This window comes from Thermobia domestica, chromosome 1, assembly GCF_964235325.1.
Source record: "Thermobia domestica chromosome 1, izTheDome1.hap1.1, whole genome shotgun sequence".
NCBI classification, from domain to species: domain Eukaryota; kingdom Metazoa; phylum Arthropoda; class Insecta; order Zygentoma; family Lepismatidae; genus Thermobia; species Thermobia domestica.
This window is the reverse complement of record NC_137454.1, coordinates 236,237,768-236,255,773: the sequence shown is the minus strand read 5'-3', so window position 1 is coordinate 236,255,773 and position 18,006 is coordinate 236,237,768. Positions and strand designations below refer to the sequence as shown.

Genomic DNA, 18,006 nt, shown 5'->3' with positions numbered 1-18,006 from the left:
CGAATAGCATAGTTATTTCCTAATGGCATGTTCACCATGCTACCTGGGGTTACTAACAACACATGGTGTGTATATATAGAAAGATCATCGTGACGTCGTTCATATTTCCGCGTTCTTTCATTCATTCCCCTAACTCTGTAACACCACCGCGGTATTATTTACACACCACTCAAAACCATCTGTATCAAATCAAGTCGGTAACACCAGGCGTGTGTTACCCGCAGCACCACAACCTTGGTCTTGAAACAACACGCTACGCTATATATATGAACTGATAGAAGAAAAGAAATAAATTAATATTAAAATGTTATTTATGCATTACAATATTGCTAGTATGGAGATATCAAGTTGAATCTATAATACCCCAAGAGCTATCGATAGTCTAGTTATGATAAACTGAAAGCTATGATAAGAAGCCTTAAAATTTACGCAGTGAAAAACTAACGTTACCGCGCGTTGCAAGAAGTGGTTTCTTAAACGAAATGATTATTTTTTTTAAAAAAAAAAACTGTAAGTTGTAAAGGTCCTACTTTTTAGCTATAAGCACTCAAACGTGCAAGCAAGTAATTATTCTACTCCTAATGTTCAAATTTATGGGAAAAAGTTGAACGTTATTGGGTAATTACACAAATAACAATTATACAAATTTGGTTATGGAACAACCAAATTTGTATAATTGTTATCGAAATATTCACTTTCGTAAACATGCATGATTCATGCAATGAAATAGAACAGTAGTTTGGGTAATTGCTGCAAACATTTTTGATGCCCAGACTTATCTTTTAAACGTCATTAATATGTAGGTATAACACGACTCAAAAATATATTTACCTAGACAGAATTTGTAGAGAAGATGAATATGTCTTTTTCGTGGTTTATTTAATTTTATATCTGTTTCGCTAGCGTGTTGAAAAAAATTAACTGATTTTCGTCATCAGAGTTGTTCAAAATACCATGTTTGAAACTTATTGCTGGTGAGTACAATTTTCGTATTATTCATAATTTAATAGTTGTACTAGTTTCGAGGACGAAATCAGTTACGATTTGTTCCTAAAACATCGTCGAAGTGGATAGCAAGCTGAATAAAAAACAAAAACTCATTTTAACTTATGCATGTTTAGTTCTTTAAAGCAATGAAAAGTTAAACGTTGTACAAGTTTGTCTATAATGTAACAAATCACTTAGTGTACGTCAAGTTGTTTACATGTTAATGCGCATTAAATGAGGTTTGGTATAAGGAACCGTCTTTCGAAGTTCAGTGGTGATATTTATCTGAAACCTATATGCATAGATTACAGAAAGGGATAGCATAGTTTAAGTTTTGGAGTACGGAAGTTTTCTAGCAATTTTTGAGACCTTTATTTAAATAGCTACTTCTTTAAAAGTATTCATCGAAATTTCATTTGTTAGTACGTCATTCTCTTCAGAATAAAGTGAATTTTCAAATGCAACATAACACATGATTATTTGACATACGAAAAACGGAAATTTGGAGAAATTCTGGAAATTTCTCTGAAAAATCGATCTTTGCAAATGTGGTACCTCCTAGAGCGGCCCCAAATGAAAGTACGCAACCTTCATGCACCCTGCAAAGTACACTCGAATATTTGTAATGTTTACAACAAATAGCATGTACATATCACGAATAGTGATGTGGGAAATATTTCCCAATCCTGTTTAAATATACAAGATATTGTATACAAATTGTGAAAAAATATTATGTAACATAATAATTTCTGGACAGAATACTATCGATCCGAATTTCATGGTTTGTAAGTCATTCTCCTCATAATGAAAATTACTTCACAACGAAGTCATACTCATGCCGTTATGACGTACAAGGAAAAATAAATTTTGCGAAATTCGGGCAATTTCTCTGAAACCTTTCTCTTTGCAAGTTTGCCGCTCCTTAGAACAGCTCTAGGTGATAGTACACAACGTTAACGTTCTCTGAAAACCAATTAAATTTTACATTTCGCAATGCATCATGAACCATCACAGATTGACATTCTGCTTACAACACTTGACTGTCGGGATAATAACGTCACAAGACAATCACTTGAGTTACGTGAAAGTCACATGATAGCAACATGCTTGTTCGCCCTTTACTTGTGACGTCATAGCCCCTGTCTTCATACTCGGACTAGTCAAAAGCTTGTGATATATTTCAGTACATCTTCCAAAAAGAGGAAGTAAGAAAAAAATGTGAATATATAACAACTTCTATTGTCAATCAATATAAGACAAATAGAAGGAGGATTGGAGGAGGTAGGAAGGGGAAGAGGGGAGGAAAGGGTTGGGGAAGTTATTCATTCATTTCCTTCTTGGACAGTCCATCATGCAACTTTACAAACACGCAGAAAGATACCTACTTTTATCTACAGGGGTTATGACGTCACAAAACAATGAAGTAAAAATAGTGAGGCAGAAGAAATCCCGTCTTCCCTCTGAAGTCATCCCTTTACCTGTACTTGTACCACGGAGAAACTCACTATACGAGGAAGATTCAATAATTTTTGTTCCCGGCATATTTAAAATACTTGAGCTGGGATGGATGATAGGGGATATTGTAGCCTAATGTCTTAGATGCCTATATGCTAAATTTCAGAACCATAGCTGCTATATTAATATTCTTTTTTGTTGTTTCAGGTGTGAGAGGTGACACCTAGCTTGAAAAATGGAGAAGACAGAACAACGAGCTGTCATCAAGTACCTCCAGAAAAAGGGGTTAAGCCCAAAGGAGATTCATGAGGACATGATCAGGGTGTTGGGTGATGGGGCTCCTTCCTACCAGGTGGTAAAGAACTGGTACAGCGACTTCCGTTGCGGCAGGGAAAGCTGTCAACAGGCCCCTGGTGCTGGTCCTCCAACAACAGCATACACCCCAGACAACATTGATGCTGTGCGTAATACGATTCCAGCAGACAGACGAATCACGATGCAACAGTTAGCAGACATCATGTACATCTCTGTAGGCTCAGTGGAAAACATTGTGCATGAACACTTGGGATTAAGAAAGGTGTCAGCGCGATGGGTACCCAAAATGTTATCTCGTGAAAATCAAAAAGACGGAGTACGATGTTTAAGGGCTGGTTTGGAGGTTATGGGGGCAGACCTGAAAAGTCCTGTGATAGATTTGTGACAGTGGATGAGACGTGGCTCCACCACTAAGATCCCGAGGCCAAACGACAGAGCATGGAGTGGCGGCACAGCAGTTCGCCTCCCCCTCGCAAGTTCAAGGTGCAAGCATCAGCACGCAAGGTTATGGCCACAATTTTTGGGGATGCGAAGGGTGTGCTCCTTGTTGACTACCTGGAGGTTGGACACACTATCACGGGGGCCTATTATGCAGCCCTAATCCCTAAGTTACGCGAAGTAATAAAGGAAAAATGGCACGGGATGTAGCAAACAGTTGTTCCACCAAGATAATGCTCCGGCCCACAAAAGCAATCTTACTGGTGCCGCAATCCATGCTGCTGGTTTTGATGCGTTGGAACATCCTCTCTACTCACCCGACCTCGCCCCTAATGACTTTCATTTGTTCCCAGAGTTGAAGGAACACCTCAAGGGGAAGAAGTTTCACTCAAATGCAGCTGTTATTGAAGCTGTGGAGGAATGGCTCACGGCTGAGCCAGAGACTTTCTTTGAAGCTGGCATAGTGGTTTACAACATAGGTAGAAGAAGTGCATTACTATGAAAGGAAACTTTTTGGAAAAATAATACTGCTTATAGGTCAGGGACAATAATTATTGAACCATCCTCGTATTCAATGGTTCTTCCAAGCACAGGTAGAACCAAATAATACAAGTGTTGGTGCATGTATGGGCTTCTACAACCTATCAATTAGAAACTACCTCCATCGCATCGCTCTGATGCGAAGATATTCCAAAGGGTTAACCATTGATTTTATCAAAATGACTAAATTTTAAATTTTATGATCTGAATAAAGACTTTTCTCTAAGTTTAATTAAATTATAAAAATAACTGCAAGTAATAAAGGAAAGAACATTTAAATACCATATTGCAGAATATAACTTCATTGAAGTTCACTATGTCAATGTTGCGAAGAGATTTTTCATTACTACATTACAAAGAATATCAGCATAGTATTGTTCAAAATATTTATCAATGTAAACAGTTAGTCTACACTCTAAAAGAATTTAATACATTCAAGTACTAAACTTTCATTTTTTTATTTTATTTTTGGTAGTACAAAATATATTTTTGAAAGAAAACCTTTAAACTACAGTTAATTTCTAATTTTGTTAAAGCTTTTATCGACTGATTGTCATTATAAAGTTCAACTCATTTATCTGGAACCACGTTTATATTACCACATTAGAATACACTCAGTTATGCAACATTTTATATTTCTGCACTTTTTATTGTAACCATCACAAGAATTATACAAGTTTTTGTTACGAGGGCTGCTGGAAAACTTTCTGCACACTACTATTAACTATGGTGCTTGAGTTCTGTTATTACAAAATTCGGAACAATGGACTTTTATGTTTAAATTATCTTTGATTATTTATTTAAGGTAGTTCCTTTATGTTCCACATGTTTGAAGAGGTAGTTTCGTATGAGAAATATAACTTTCTCATTACTATTTTCAAGGAATGATTTGTTTTTATGATTTCTAATTAAGTTTGACGTTGAAACAGTGAATCGAACGACTTGATTTTGCTTTTGAGGATAAAACACTATCTAATAGGACAGTGTGCAGTTGCTTTTCTGATTCCACCGTGGTTGCGCATTTTTTAGCGATGATTTTCGTGAAGAACGTCTATGCACGCCTATTGTAGTCAGTAATGTTGATGCTGTAAGTGAAACGATTAGTAGAAATAGTCATGTGACATACCGTGAGATTCAGACATCCTTGATCATTGACATAAAGCAATACATACGATTTTGTGTGATCATCTGAGCATACGGTAACTTTCAAGCCGTCACATTTCACACAACTTGACCGAAACTCAGAAACAGGCTTGTGTCAATTGGTGTAAAGATATGTTCGAAGATTTCAACCGAAGCAAGTCGATTTTGTGTATTACATCCTTACAGGGGACGAAACTTGGATGTATTCGTACAAGCCCGAAACTAAACAGCAATCTACTGATTGGGCATTTCATATTAAGCTGAAATCAACAAAAGTTGTTCGTTCGACGAGTGCTGCCAACCAAATGATTGCTTGTTTCTTCGGTTATATCGGATACGTGGCAGCTATAGCTTTAAGAGATCGAAGAAGGATCCTGAGTTGTATACAACAATTTCTTTGCCCGAGGTCATCAATGAATTGAGTTAAACAATCTCAAATCAACACATTATTCTTGACCATGACAACGCCAGTTCTCATTCAGTACACCAAACTGTTAACGTTTTGCCTAGTAAAAATGTTGAATTAATGACGTATTGCCCACACTAAACTGGTTTACCTCCTAATAACTTCTTCTTGTTCCAACACATGAAAAATAGGGTGCATGATGAGTGTTTTGTATACTCTGAAGCAGCTGTTGACGCATTCCGAACAGTGGTTTCTGAGGGAGTAATCTCAGAGTCGAAATAATGCTTTCAAAATTGGTTTGAGCTTAGGCAAAAGTGTATCGATCTTAAAGGTGAATTTCTTGATAAACAATAAAGCCATTTCCGAAATTTCAAATGTCTTTGTTCATATGATTGCAGAAACTTTTTCAGCAGCCCTCGTAATCCGTCAGAATCAATAAAGACAAGTTGATCCACCTGTTTTAGAATCTATCTTCAGAGCATAATATTAATTCCTGTGTTATAACTTAATAAAAATCATTAATATGTCAAAGATACTGCAGAAATAAGTTGAACCACACATTTCATCTCTGACAGTTGTGATAACTTTGTTTTCAGTACTGAAGAAAAGTTTTGATGGTTTGTTTACAGCTGGTACAGTACCATAGAATAGGATTTTATAAATATCTATTTCTATCTCGTGACACAATGTGTTAGCCTCCTTATGAACTAGTATATTGCATTGTAAAGTTTGGCCAAAATTCAATAATTATGATGCCCAATTTCCAAATGCCTCTGGCCCACTTTACAAAACTTTTGGAAAATCAAGCTTTTATTTCTTCATTTAACTTTTGTCTTTAATTTCTACACCTGGAAATAAGCAAAAGAAGTTTTGTAAAATGTAAAATAAACACTTGAATACAGTAAATGTTATATATATATATATATATATATATATATATATATATATATATATATATATATATATATATATATATATACTACACTGCATCTGTGATACACCTTATGATCTAAATAAATGTATGCAACTGTAATAGATGTAATAAACGTAATTGTTACTACAGGAAGTCTTTCTACGCGTATCGTTATTTGTTGTTTTCTTTCGAAAATGTAAAGCACTTCCTTAGCACTAGTATAGTCTTGCAGGTATTTTTTCAGTATGTACTTTATAACAAATATTGTTAGCATTAATTATATTGACACAGTCATATCACCTTCCTCTTTCACTGTTTAGTCTTGCTCTTACTCTGCTCGAGGTAGAAAGTGAAGGACGAGATGTTCTATCTCTTGAATCATCGGATCCACCAAACTTAAACTCAATATCAGGTTTCACGAAACAAGCACAGCATGAGGGTATTCTGAAGTCATCGGCAACAGGTTTTCCTTCACCATCCAGAGCGACTAACTTCTTAAATATATATTTTTGTTTGCACGTTGTTCGATAACCTTGAGGAAACCTCTCAGCTAAGGAACATGCATTTCCTTCATCCCTGCAAAGGTACAGAATAATGCATCAATTAAGCTTCATACCTATTGAAATAAACTTGTACAGAAATACCTCATATAAAGTGTGTAATCGGTTCCGCACTATCCAGAACCGAAGCTATATGTTTATAATGGGTTTAAATTGAACTCATTCATCACAAGAATAATACAAAAACGCCTCAGTCTGAAAGTAACAGTATTATCCAACCTTCAAAAGATTCAAGAGATGTGGGTTGCATAAACATCTAGGCAAAAATATTTAGATATTCTTAATCCTTATTATAAACGTAAAACATTCAGCCTGTCAATCACGCTAATTCTTAATAGTTCACATAGTATTAGATGTCGCTAGCTGCTCTGCCTTCTAACTAACGTCAAGAAATGTCATTAGTGTGCACGCAATTTACAGGCAACCTGAAGGCTTGGAGGAAACAACTAGCAATTATAATAAAAACTTTGTTATCCTTTAACTCTAGGATTATACCGTGCGTAAAATTTACGTGCAACCGTCATGCCTTTGCTCACTCTCTCTCCCAAATTACTCCCCAATAGTATCTTATTTAAAGCCATAATTTAATTCTAGTATAATTAATTAATTATGGCAGCAAATAAGAGTAATATAGTGTAATAAGAGAGTTTATTGGGAGTAATAAGGGAGATGGAGTGAGCAAAAGTAATGACGGTTGCACGGAAATAATCTAGGGTTAACATTTAAACTGACAAACTTACTACCAATTCGTGAGATATGTGTAATAATCAGCCTGGTGGATTAAGCAAAATAAGCACATGCCTAGGGAATCAAGTGAAGGAGGCACAAAAAAAAAATACCATGGTGCATACCGTGGTGGAATAGTATAAATGGTGCAGCTCAACCAGAATCAGCAAAAGTGACTCCTCACATTAAATGTATATATATATATATATATATATATATGCACAGTATATACAATATTAACAAGAGCACCACAGAGTGCAGACCTCCGCTAAGGGTAACGAAATCGAAGAAAAAAAAATCCTCTTAGTAACTGAAATTTAAAAAAGAAAATAGGGAAAACTTTGTGTACACTCAGTGAAAACCGTACTTTTTCCTTTACAAAGTCAGTGGAAAACACACACACACAAATACTTCATCAGAAACATAACCTTCTTGGCGGAAATAAAAGTAATAGTAACAGTAATGATAATGATTGATACCAGTAGTGATTGAGAATCTAATCAATCTGAAACTTAAATAAATCTTATGAACCGACTTCAGAACAAGACATTCAAAGGCAAAATAATAATAATAATAATAATAATAATAATAATAATAATAATAATAATAATAATAATAATAATAATAATAATAAAGCGTTTGATTTAATACTATTAACCCATAAAATAAATTTCGAAGTTCTGAAATATTTGAATCTCTTTCTCTCCTGTCTCACTGTCATGCATCACGAACTCACATGTCCTGGGATCAAACCTCTGACTCTTGAAACCAGATATAAGCCTCTATCAATGGTCATCGTGACATCTTACAGGTTTGTTTTAATAGTGTGCCGATATTTAGTTAAACACTCCAAACAGGAAGCACAGACAGAAAAGTCAGTAAAATAGTCGATCTCGTTCTGGAAATTTCAATCTCTAAGACTTTCTCGCAGTGAGCTACCAATCACAGAAGAACTGCATGATATTCTGGCAAAAGTTGAGCAAGACCGGCATGTAAACAGTCATGATATCACCAATGACCCAAACATCCATCATCAGTGTTAAATCATTCGGAGAATGCTGGCGAAAAGGTTGATCCTCTGATTATAAGCAACCCGCTTTACTTTGTTGAATTTCTGGTTGCGGTATATTTTAGGATAGATTTTTCTCATTACGCATTGCAGGAATTTGATGTTTTAAAATTATATTACATCTTTTAGTTTGCTTATTAGATTACTGAAAATCGCATCGAAATATGACCAAAGATTCCTGAGGTAATCGCGTACAACGATACATACACATACAAGTCAAACTAAAAACCTTCCTGTTTTTAAGTTGGTTAAAAACGGGAAAAAACTTGTCAAATATATATAAAATGGAAGTATCCAAAAATAAATATTTCTTTTAATTTCAAAAAATTAAATCTCAATGTATGGTTTATTATTGTTTATAATTTGAATTACATATGGCACCAAAATCTTTTAAGTGCTTAGGAACTCTGAGGTTCTTAATCCGGTTCTTAATCTTAGAGCAAAATATATGTTACTCAAATCCACGTTATGTGAAGTATTTCTATAGTACATTAGATGATAGAATATTTTATTTATAAATACGTTCTCATGTGTTTCACTTGTAAATACATTCCTTTTATGAGAAGTTTTAGGATTATGAAATCAATGCTTGTAATAGAACTAGCATTATGGGGAAGCACTCATTACACAATTACGTATATAGTGTCGTTAGCTCTCTATCGAATAAGTAATGTATTCTTATATGACTTATTCAACAACCATTTCCGAAATTTCCTGTTACTTAACATGATATAATATGGGTAAAGAAAAAACACGTATCTTCCCATATATATAGGGTCTAATATAATAATATAATTTGCACTACTCACTATATTGAACTCTAACCGCAAATTGTTTTCAAAAGAGTAACTATCTATTTAATTACGAAGAAAATGTTACAACAATATATTAAGAAATTAAATAAAAAAAAGATAATATTGAATATAGTGTAATTTGCCAAGAACACTAGTAAATCTACCCACAAATACCCAAATAAATTATAAATGTAATCTATCATTTATTACAAATGGCATAAGTACATTGCCGGTAATTTGAATGGGTAAATACAGATCTGTGCGACCAGAGTGTAATTAGAATGGCTTTTAGTCGGGTTAACGATCACTCAGATAGGACTGGATATTCGCTGAATTGTCATCTTTGCAGTAAATACTTGATGTATATGTTAGCACTAGATTTTCGGTTCTTATTCGTCTTAAATAATTTTTCCATTTTGTTTCATCTGTAAGTTTACACGAACTACAACTCTATCTACAAGTTTACACGATCTATGTTGGAAACAAAAAGTTTACAGTGTTTAATTGGGAAAGGGAGAGAAATGTCTTTAGGTTCCTGTCTCAACCATGTATATCTTCGTTTACTGATGTACTTTCTGTGCACTAAACACAAAGAGTAGTAAGTGTCATGCTCATACGGAACAACAAATGTGTGTATTTTCCAATAACAAAACAGAAAAAAAAAATCATGACGTATACATTTACGTGTGGAGCATTAGTAACGCAACTACAATAGCGATTATTGCAACCAAAAATTTTCAGTTAATTTCAAGGTGACATTGGTAAAGATATACTGTGAAACCATAAAAAAAATAAATCTATTTGAGTAATAAAAATATATTATATTCTTTACATGGAAAAATTATATCCAGCATCTATCTGTAGAAAGGCTTTGAAACATTTATATATATTTCCATTGCGCAACATCTATAACCTTGACAAATAAACCTGTTTTTCAAACGATATTTCTTGTTATTATTATTATAATGCTGAGCATTTGTACAAGGAAGCATTAGGTTCACGCCAGATGTTTAAATGTGTTTAATATTTCCTTTTAAATGTTAGAGTATTAGAGAAATTTATATCAATAAGAAAACATTAATACTTTTTTTTACATCTACAATTGGGTAGCCAGAATTCGTACGTACTTTGTTTCAATAAGACATGTTACACCAACACCATATATATGCAGGGCCGGATTTAGGGGGTACACTCCCCTTCGTTGTAAATATACATCATCTAAAATGAGAAGCTAGTAGTGGAAACAGCAACACTTTAATAAGGATTCTGTACGATATAAGTATCTATCATATTCTAAGTGTCCATGATTTAAAAAAATTCGTGATCTAAAGCAGCAAGCTAATCATATACTGAAAATGATATCGATACAAAGCAGCCGTGGCTCAGTTATAAAGCGTTGGTTTTGCATTCGAAAAGTCATTCATCCCCGAGACCAAATACTGAACATTTACCGGGCAGTTCCTCATTCTTCACATGACGTATGCTTAAAAGCATTAAAAAAATCAAATGTACTTGTATTGTTGGTGCACCCCGTCACAAACTTCTGGATCTGACTTTGTATAGGCTATATATATATATATATATATATATATATATATATATATATATATATATATATATATATATATATATATATATATATACAGGGTGGCGCACGAAATGATCCACCATTTTTTATCGTTTCAGGAGAACAAGAAATCGCAATGTACACTTTTAAAGCAGTAGCAATACAGTTTGGAGAAGCAGTTGAAGAAGAAATTGACACCTAACTTACCCTGCCGCCGCTAGAGGGCTAGTTTTCAAGATGGCTGACAAGATCAGACTGACGACAGAGCAGCGCTCAACAATCGTGCTTTTGTTCCATGAATCAAAAAGTGTTATTGTTGCTTAAAGACGGTTTCGAGAGAGGTTTAATACCCGATGGGCTCCCTCCAATAAAACCATCCATAGACTGTATGAAAACTTTCAGAGGGAAGGAACAATATTGGAGCCGAAGCGTCCTCGACAGAAGCCTGTGTGTTCGCTTCATAATATTGAAGCTGTTAGAGTAGCAATGCAGAGGAGGCCCGGGAAGTCGATAAGAAAGGCAGCAGTGCAGCTTGGCATATCAAGACGTTCGGTTCAACGAATTCTGAAGAGTGACCTCCATTTTTATCCATACAAGATGACCGTTGTGCAACGACTCACAAATGATCACAAGCAGCAGAGATTAGTCTTCGCGCAATGGGCAGAGGGTAAGCAACGAATCCTTCACAGCGTTTGGTTTTCTAACGATGCGCATTTCCATTTGGACGGAGTGGTCAACAAACAAAATGTGCGTTTTCGGGCCAATGAAAATCCACAGTTCATTAATGAAAAACAATACCACGTTCCCAGATTGAAATTTCCAGCCATGGACTGACTGCACACTTATTGTCTTGGATTTCTTACACGAAATTTTTTACATGCGCGTTATTTCTGATCGGTTTCCAGAACGGTTTCATGTTGGACAATCTTGGACAACTCATAGTCTTGATCTTAACATACGTGATTACTTTCTGTGGGGGTATTTGAAGGAAAAGATTTTTCCGAAACATCCCAACAATTTGGTAGAGCTCAGACGACTTCTTGTTCAGGCTTGCAGTGAAATTGATGAAAACATGTGTCGTCGAGTAGTGAATAACCTAAGTGTTCGATTAAATGCAGTTCAGATCAACAATGGTGGCCACATTGAACATGTTTTGAATTGGAACATTTCCCCATAGTACACTCTTACTTGTGACGTGCATTTCTCTCTGTTCTGATTGTGAATAAAGTTTTTATTTAAAAAGAAAATTGTGGATCATTTCGTGAGCCACCCTATATATATATATATATATATATATATATATATATATATATATATATATATATATATATATATATATATATATATATATATATATAAGGTTCTAAATAAGGTATATAAGGTGTTCCCAAACCAGAGTAAAAAAATGAAATGAAATCTTTAAGTTTAACGTCCCACGATTATGCCGGTCAGGCTAAAGGAGACGCTGATAATGAGAAATGGTGGAATGAAGAAAGTGGGAGGAAACGGGAGAACCCCGAGAAAACTCACGAGAACGGTGTTCGTCTATCACAAAGTCCACACGGCGCGAGCTGGAATCGAACCAGAGACCCCAAGCACCGGAGATGAACGCTCTACCACTGAGCCACCGCGCCGCCCCGAACCAGAGTGGAAACCTATAATACTCTGGTTTGCAACCGAAGTCGTAAAAACTTAAACCGGTAATTGAAATCAGAACTAGGCGTCTCAATCACTCATCTATTCAGAAACACTAACTGCAAGAGAGAGCTCCTTCGGTTAGCGTACGCGCCTTTGGCGTGGGGGACCCGGGTTTGATTCCCAGTGGAAGCTCATGTAGTTCAGATTCCACGTTGATCAGTAGGTACTGTCTCACATAGGTTCGGGGACAAATTCAAAATCAACTCAACTGAACTAACCATAAGAGTATGTACTTACATGCATCTCTCTATACGAATTCCTTGTGTGTAGTTTCCTTGATTGATAAGGAACATCCATTGTTGATCTTTATTCTCTGCTACTTTAGGAAAAACTATTTCTTCCTAGAACAAAAAGATAAGAAAATGATCATGTAAATTAACTAAAAATGAACGAATTCCAACAACCATGTCGAATACAGCGAATATATTTGTTTTTTTTTAAATTTAAATAATAATAATAATAATAATAATAATAATAATAATAATAATAATAATAATAATAATAATAATAATAATAATAAAGTACATAAAAAGCTTTACTAAAAATAATTGATTGCTGCATCTTATTTTCTCCAATGATACAGGTGGGAGGATGTTCATTGTGTATGCATTTTTTCCCATAGAATAAAAATGACTCAAGTCTTGATGGCATCTTACATAATTGAATAGCATAATTTCTTATTCTGAACCCTTTTTTCAGTGATTCGAAAAGAATCTGCTGGTGCTCCATCAGAGCTGTGTAGGATAGGGTATATTTCGCAACTAGTATGTCACACAGCCTAATGAGGAAAGGCCTTTGGCGTGGGAGACCCGGGTTCGATTCCCGGCGGGAGCTCATGTGGTTCGGATTTCACGTTAATCAGTAGGTCCACGTCTCATATAGCCTCGCTGCTGAAAGGGACGCTAAACTAAAATCAACTCAACTCAACAACCAATGAGGAAAGTTGCAAAATTTTCAGGATATGAAACAAAAAACGCAATACCGTGGACATTCAGTACACTGTATCATCAGGCAAGGAAATTTAGGAAAGATTGAAATGAAATCTGTCCCACGATTATGCCGGCTAGGCTAAAGGAGACGGTGATGATGAGTAATGAAGGAAATTGTGGAATTAAGAAAGTGGGAAGAAACGGGAAAACCCCGAGGAAACCCACGCATACGGTGTTTGTTCACCACAAAGTTCACTTGGCGCAAGCTTGGATCGAACCCGAGACCCTATGCACCAGAGGTGAGCGCTCTACCACTGAGCCACCGCGGCCCTCTTAGGAAAGATTGAGTTATGGTAGAATGACATACTTAAAACTCCTGTGCACTTGCATCTTGATATATATATCTTATATATATAAATTTCTATTGCCTGGGACAGAATCGCTCTCATTTTTAGTCTGGTAGATAACACAAGATCTCAAGTATGGTTTTCAGTCGAACTTCGAATGGACTACAGTGGTTTAAATTTCAATTTAGATTATAGGCGTAGGTTTCGTCTTATAGAGCCTCGATGCTGACAAGGGGGCGCGGTGGCTCAGTGGTAGAGCGTTCACCTCTGGTGCTTGGGGTCCCGGGTTCGATCCCAGCCTCCGCCAAGTGAACTTTGTGGTGGACAAACACCGTGCTCGTGGGTTTTCTCGGGGTTCTCCCGTTTCCTCCCACTTTCTTCATTCCACCATTTCACTCATCTCTCATAATCACCGTCTCCTTTAGCCTAACCGGCATAACCGTGGGACGTAAAACTTAAAGGTTTCAAAGGTTTCGATGCTGACAAATGACGTAAATATGAGTCAAATAAATCAGTCAGCCTAAACAGAATCGAATGATTACTGTATATGTTATAAATAATGTACTTACCTATATGAAATAAAGGAATAATTCTATTTTACTTATGCAATGGAAGATTACGTCAAAAAATCTTTACAACTTTTGTTAAACTGACCATGGGATTGAGGAAGTCATTGATTTATAAAGTAGAAAAATGTTTAGACTATGCAGTTTAGTGTCATTATTTCTTTCGCATCCGTTACTAATTCATGATACTTTTCAAAGTACCTTCAATGTAGCGTTCACTATTTATTGTTGAACCATGCAGGAAAACAAGTAAGTAAAATTATTTCTGTCATTTCATAAATCGAAAACGAACATCTTCGGAGTGGATTTCTTGCTATTAATCTTTCAGGCAAGGCAAGCTACTGTGTCAACACTTAATTGAGTGTCTTAATTTTGGGGTTGTGCTGATAGGCTGGAGTCTCATTTTTAATGTTATAATAATAATAATAATAATAATAATAATAATAATAATAATAATAATAATAATAATAATAAACTGTCAACCCACTTGCGTACTCAAATTACTTATTCATTTACCTTAACAAAATGGACTGAGAATAAATTAATACAAATCAAAACTTTAATGAGAATTTCAGGTGAAACACCCAAAAGCTGCAATACAGTGAGTTACAAGCCCAAATTGAAGACCTTCATCAATATTTCAACAAGAAAGAAACGAATCATCTGATTCATGTATTATTTAGTACAGACACAAGTGTGAAACACTAGAGTATCTAGCGAAAGCAAAGTTCAACTCAAACCATGAATCAGATAAACAAAATATTCGCCAGTTTCTGGCACATGACATGGAACTAATCACGGATACCAAACGATATTACAAATAACAATTAAAACCAAACTAGTACTTGAAAACGATAAATGAAAACTATAACGAGATCGAAAACTCAAAACAGATATAATGGTACCAGTAATCAGATCCGACGTTACTATAATCAATAAAATAAACCAAGAGGTGACTCTCATAGATGTAGTAGTGTCACTGACTCGCAACATAGTACAACATTTAGTACAAAAATACGCAAGTACATTGACCAGGCAGACAAAATCAAAATTATATGGGAACGCAGAAAGTCACCATAATTATCAGTAATTATCTTAGCTACAGCTATTGTCCCTAAACGCAATTGGAACAGATATACGCAAACCATATTTCAACAAAATTACAAAATGCAGTGATTCTGAAGACCTGTCGTACAGTCAAGAAGTTCTGGAAAGGAAGAATTCTTCCAATAGTCTCCACTTGCTAACAGTAAGAAGAGCCATCAGATTATTAAGATAAAATCAGTTTAAACCGATACATAGTGTTGATAATAATGATAACAATAAAGTTCGTAGGCTTCAAACATAAGAAGAAACTCCGAACACTTGCCTAATATTATGTTCTAATTCTAATCTTAATTTATGAGAAATAAGATACATCCTGAGAGAGGCAACATGCGTTTAGTGGGTTAGAAGCGATATAAGGTTGGGTTGGTAGTTGGTAGCATGAAGTTGAAAGGAAACAAGCTACATGACATACATGTTCTCAAACAGAAACCACATCGTACATGGTGGTTTCTGTGGAGCTGATGTAATCGGTTGTTCTAATTCTGTGCTTAGCAACTAAGTGGGAAGCTAAATGTTAGAAATCACCATAAAGATCAGATTTGATTCGATTTCAAGGTCAGTCTCACTTCCTACTATTATTGGTAATGAAGTTGAGAGTCACAGGAATTTAAATTGCCTAAGCTACAGATCTAATTTGTAGTATGTATTTAGTATATTTATTTATTACTCAACACAACAGGCAGATATCCAATTAGAGTGTTGAAATATTACAATACATTTTTACAACAGTTTTTAGTGCTTTATAGGACATTCTACATATATCAATTTTATTACTTTTTTCTTTACATAATTTGTTGTAGACAGATTCTCCAGATAGATGACTTCAATATTATTTTGGTCCTAGCCTTTTTGCAATAGAAGATACCTGTATCATTAGCTCTAGTTTTAACTGTAGAAACATGGAAATTTAATGTTGATATAAAGTTTGGTCCATCGAATTAATTTTGAACTACTTTTCGGAGGAATACCAGATCGACAATATTACGTCTTTGTTCTAATAGGTAAATATTAAACATGTCTACCAGTGTACTATAGTTTTGAAGTGAGGGATACATTCCAGTTACTTTCTATATCAAATACCTAAGAAATTTTGATTGATTTTTTTAAAATTTATTGGCGATACTTTTGTTGCGAGGAGTTCCAAATTACAAAAGCATATTCCAACTTTGGAGCGTACATATGAGTAATCCTCTTTCAAAAGCATTGCAATATTGAAGTTCTTACTATTTCTAATTACGAATCCTAATAATTTAAAAGCATCATGAGTAACATTTTCGATGTTTAATGAACGTTAATTTCGAGTCAGATGTAACATTTAGAGTTTTAACTGTATTAGGTTTGCTTATAGAAGTATTACTACTAAACTTGTAATCTTCATGATTGAAGACGTAATAGATCCTTTGAGGTTGATATTCAGTGACATTAAAAAGCAATAGAAATAATAGATATAAAGAAAGGGAAAATGCTAAAAAGTCACCTTGACTGATGTCAAATAGGAATATTTCCAAACAATATTAGCAAAAACAAAAACTTACTTGCAAAGGTTAAAATATAAACCAAGCAAAGTAATATTCCTGATACAACTGTCACCTCCTGCCATAGTCCATACTGTTACGGTATTACCCTATTTCGCTGTAGTATGACATGTTATTATCACAATGTGAAACTTTACACAATGGAATAAGAATAAAGTTACTGTGGTTCATCAAATCAAATGAGTAGCAAAGCTGATTGTCCCGAATTCTTTACTCTGAACCATTGCTTTGTTTTGCAAATAGAAGTAAAAAAAATTGTTGTAAGCAACTCCGTCCCATGACTTCCCTGAAACTTGCTCTCGAAAGATCAGTGGCGAAATTTGCAAAAACTGGACAATTTAATTAAATACTTGCTTCTGGCACAATATTTCAGATTTAATAAAGATGTGCAATTCTTTTCTTTCTCTTGTTTGTGTAAGCTATCAACAAATATTTGTATCAAGGAACTTATCTATTTTGTTTCTTTCGTGCCTTTCCTTTCTATATAATCAGAAAAGTGCATCAAATAAAGATTTGAAGCAGCGATTTGATCATGTGGCGCATAATTTTATTATTTTTGCTCAGATTGTCATGTCTTTGGCGTCACCCGTGCAAGTTATGGAATTAGAATTAGGAATTAGATTTCTGGACTTTCGGCATTTATGGCCATGTTAACTCGTCACACATGAGGTCCCTTTGCGATCACACTGCTCAGAGAATTGGAGAGGAAGAAAGAAGTGAGGAAGGAAGGAAGTGGCCTGACACTATTATGTTAGGCACCATCCTGCCATTTGCCTGGTGTGAATGAGGAAAACCCAGGGAAAACCTCGCTAAGGATGCTGGCCTGAAAAAGCTATTATATATTTAGATCGAGTGTCCCTGCCGTCAAGTTACGGGGAAAATAAAAGGAAAACTATAGTTCGAAGGAAGCA

General features: G+C 35.0%; 1 protein-coding gene across 1 annotated transcript in view; it reads right to left on the bottom strand.

Moving 5' to 3' along the window:
- Window positions 1–6,253: 6,253 nt before the first annotated feature.
- The window catches only part of LOC145694693 (uncharacterized), a 21,745-nt gene continuing 9,992 nt past the window's right edge, over window positions 6,254–18,006 (bottom strand). Inside the window, exons 4-5 of the mRNA XM_081771211.1 lie at window positions 12,849–12,952; window positions 6,254–6,773 (exon numbers count right to left, since the gene is read on the bottom strand). Coding sequence (XP_081627337.1) covers window positions 6,494–6,773; window positions 12,849–12,952 — 384 coding nt within the window. The 3' untranslated portion in view covers window positions 6,254–6,493. The remainder of the gene's footprint in view (window positions 6,774–12,848; window positions 12,953–18,006) is intronic.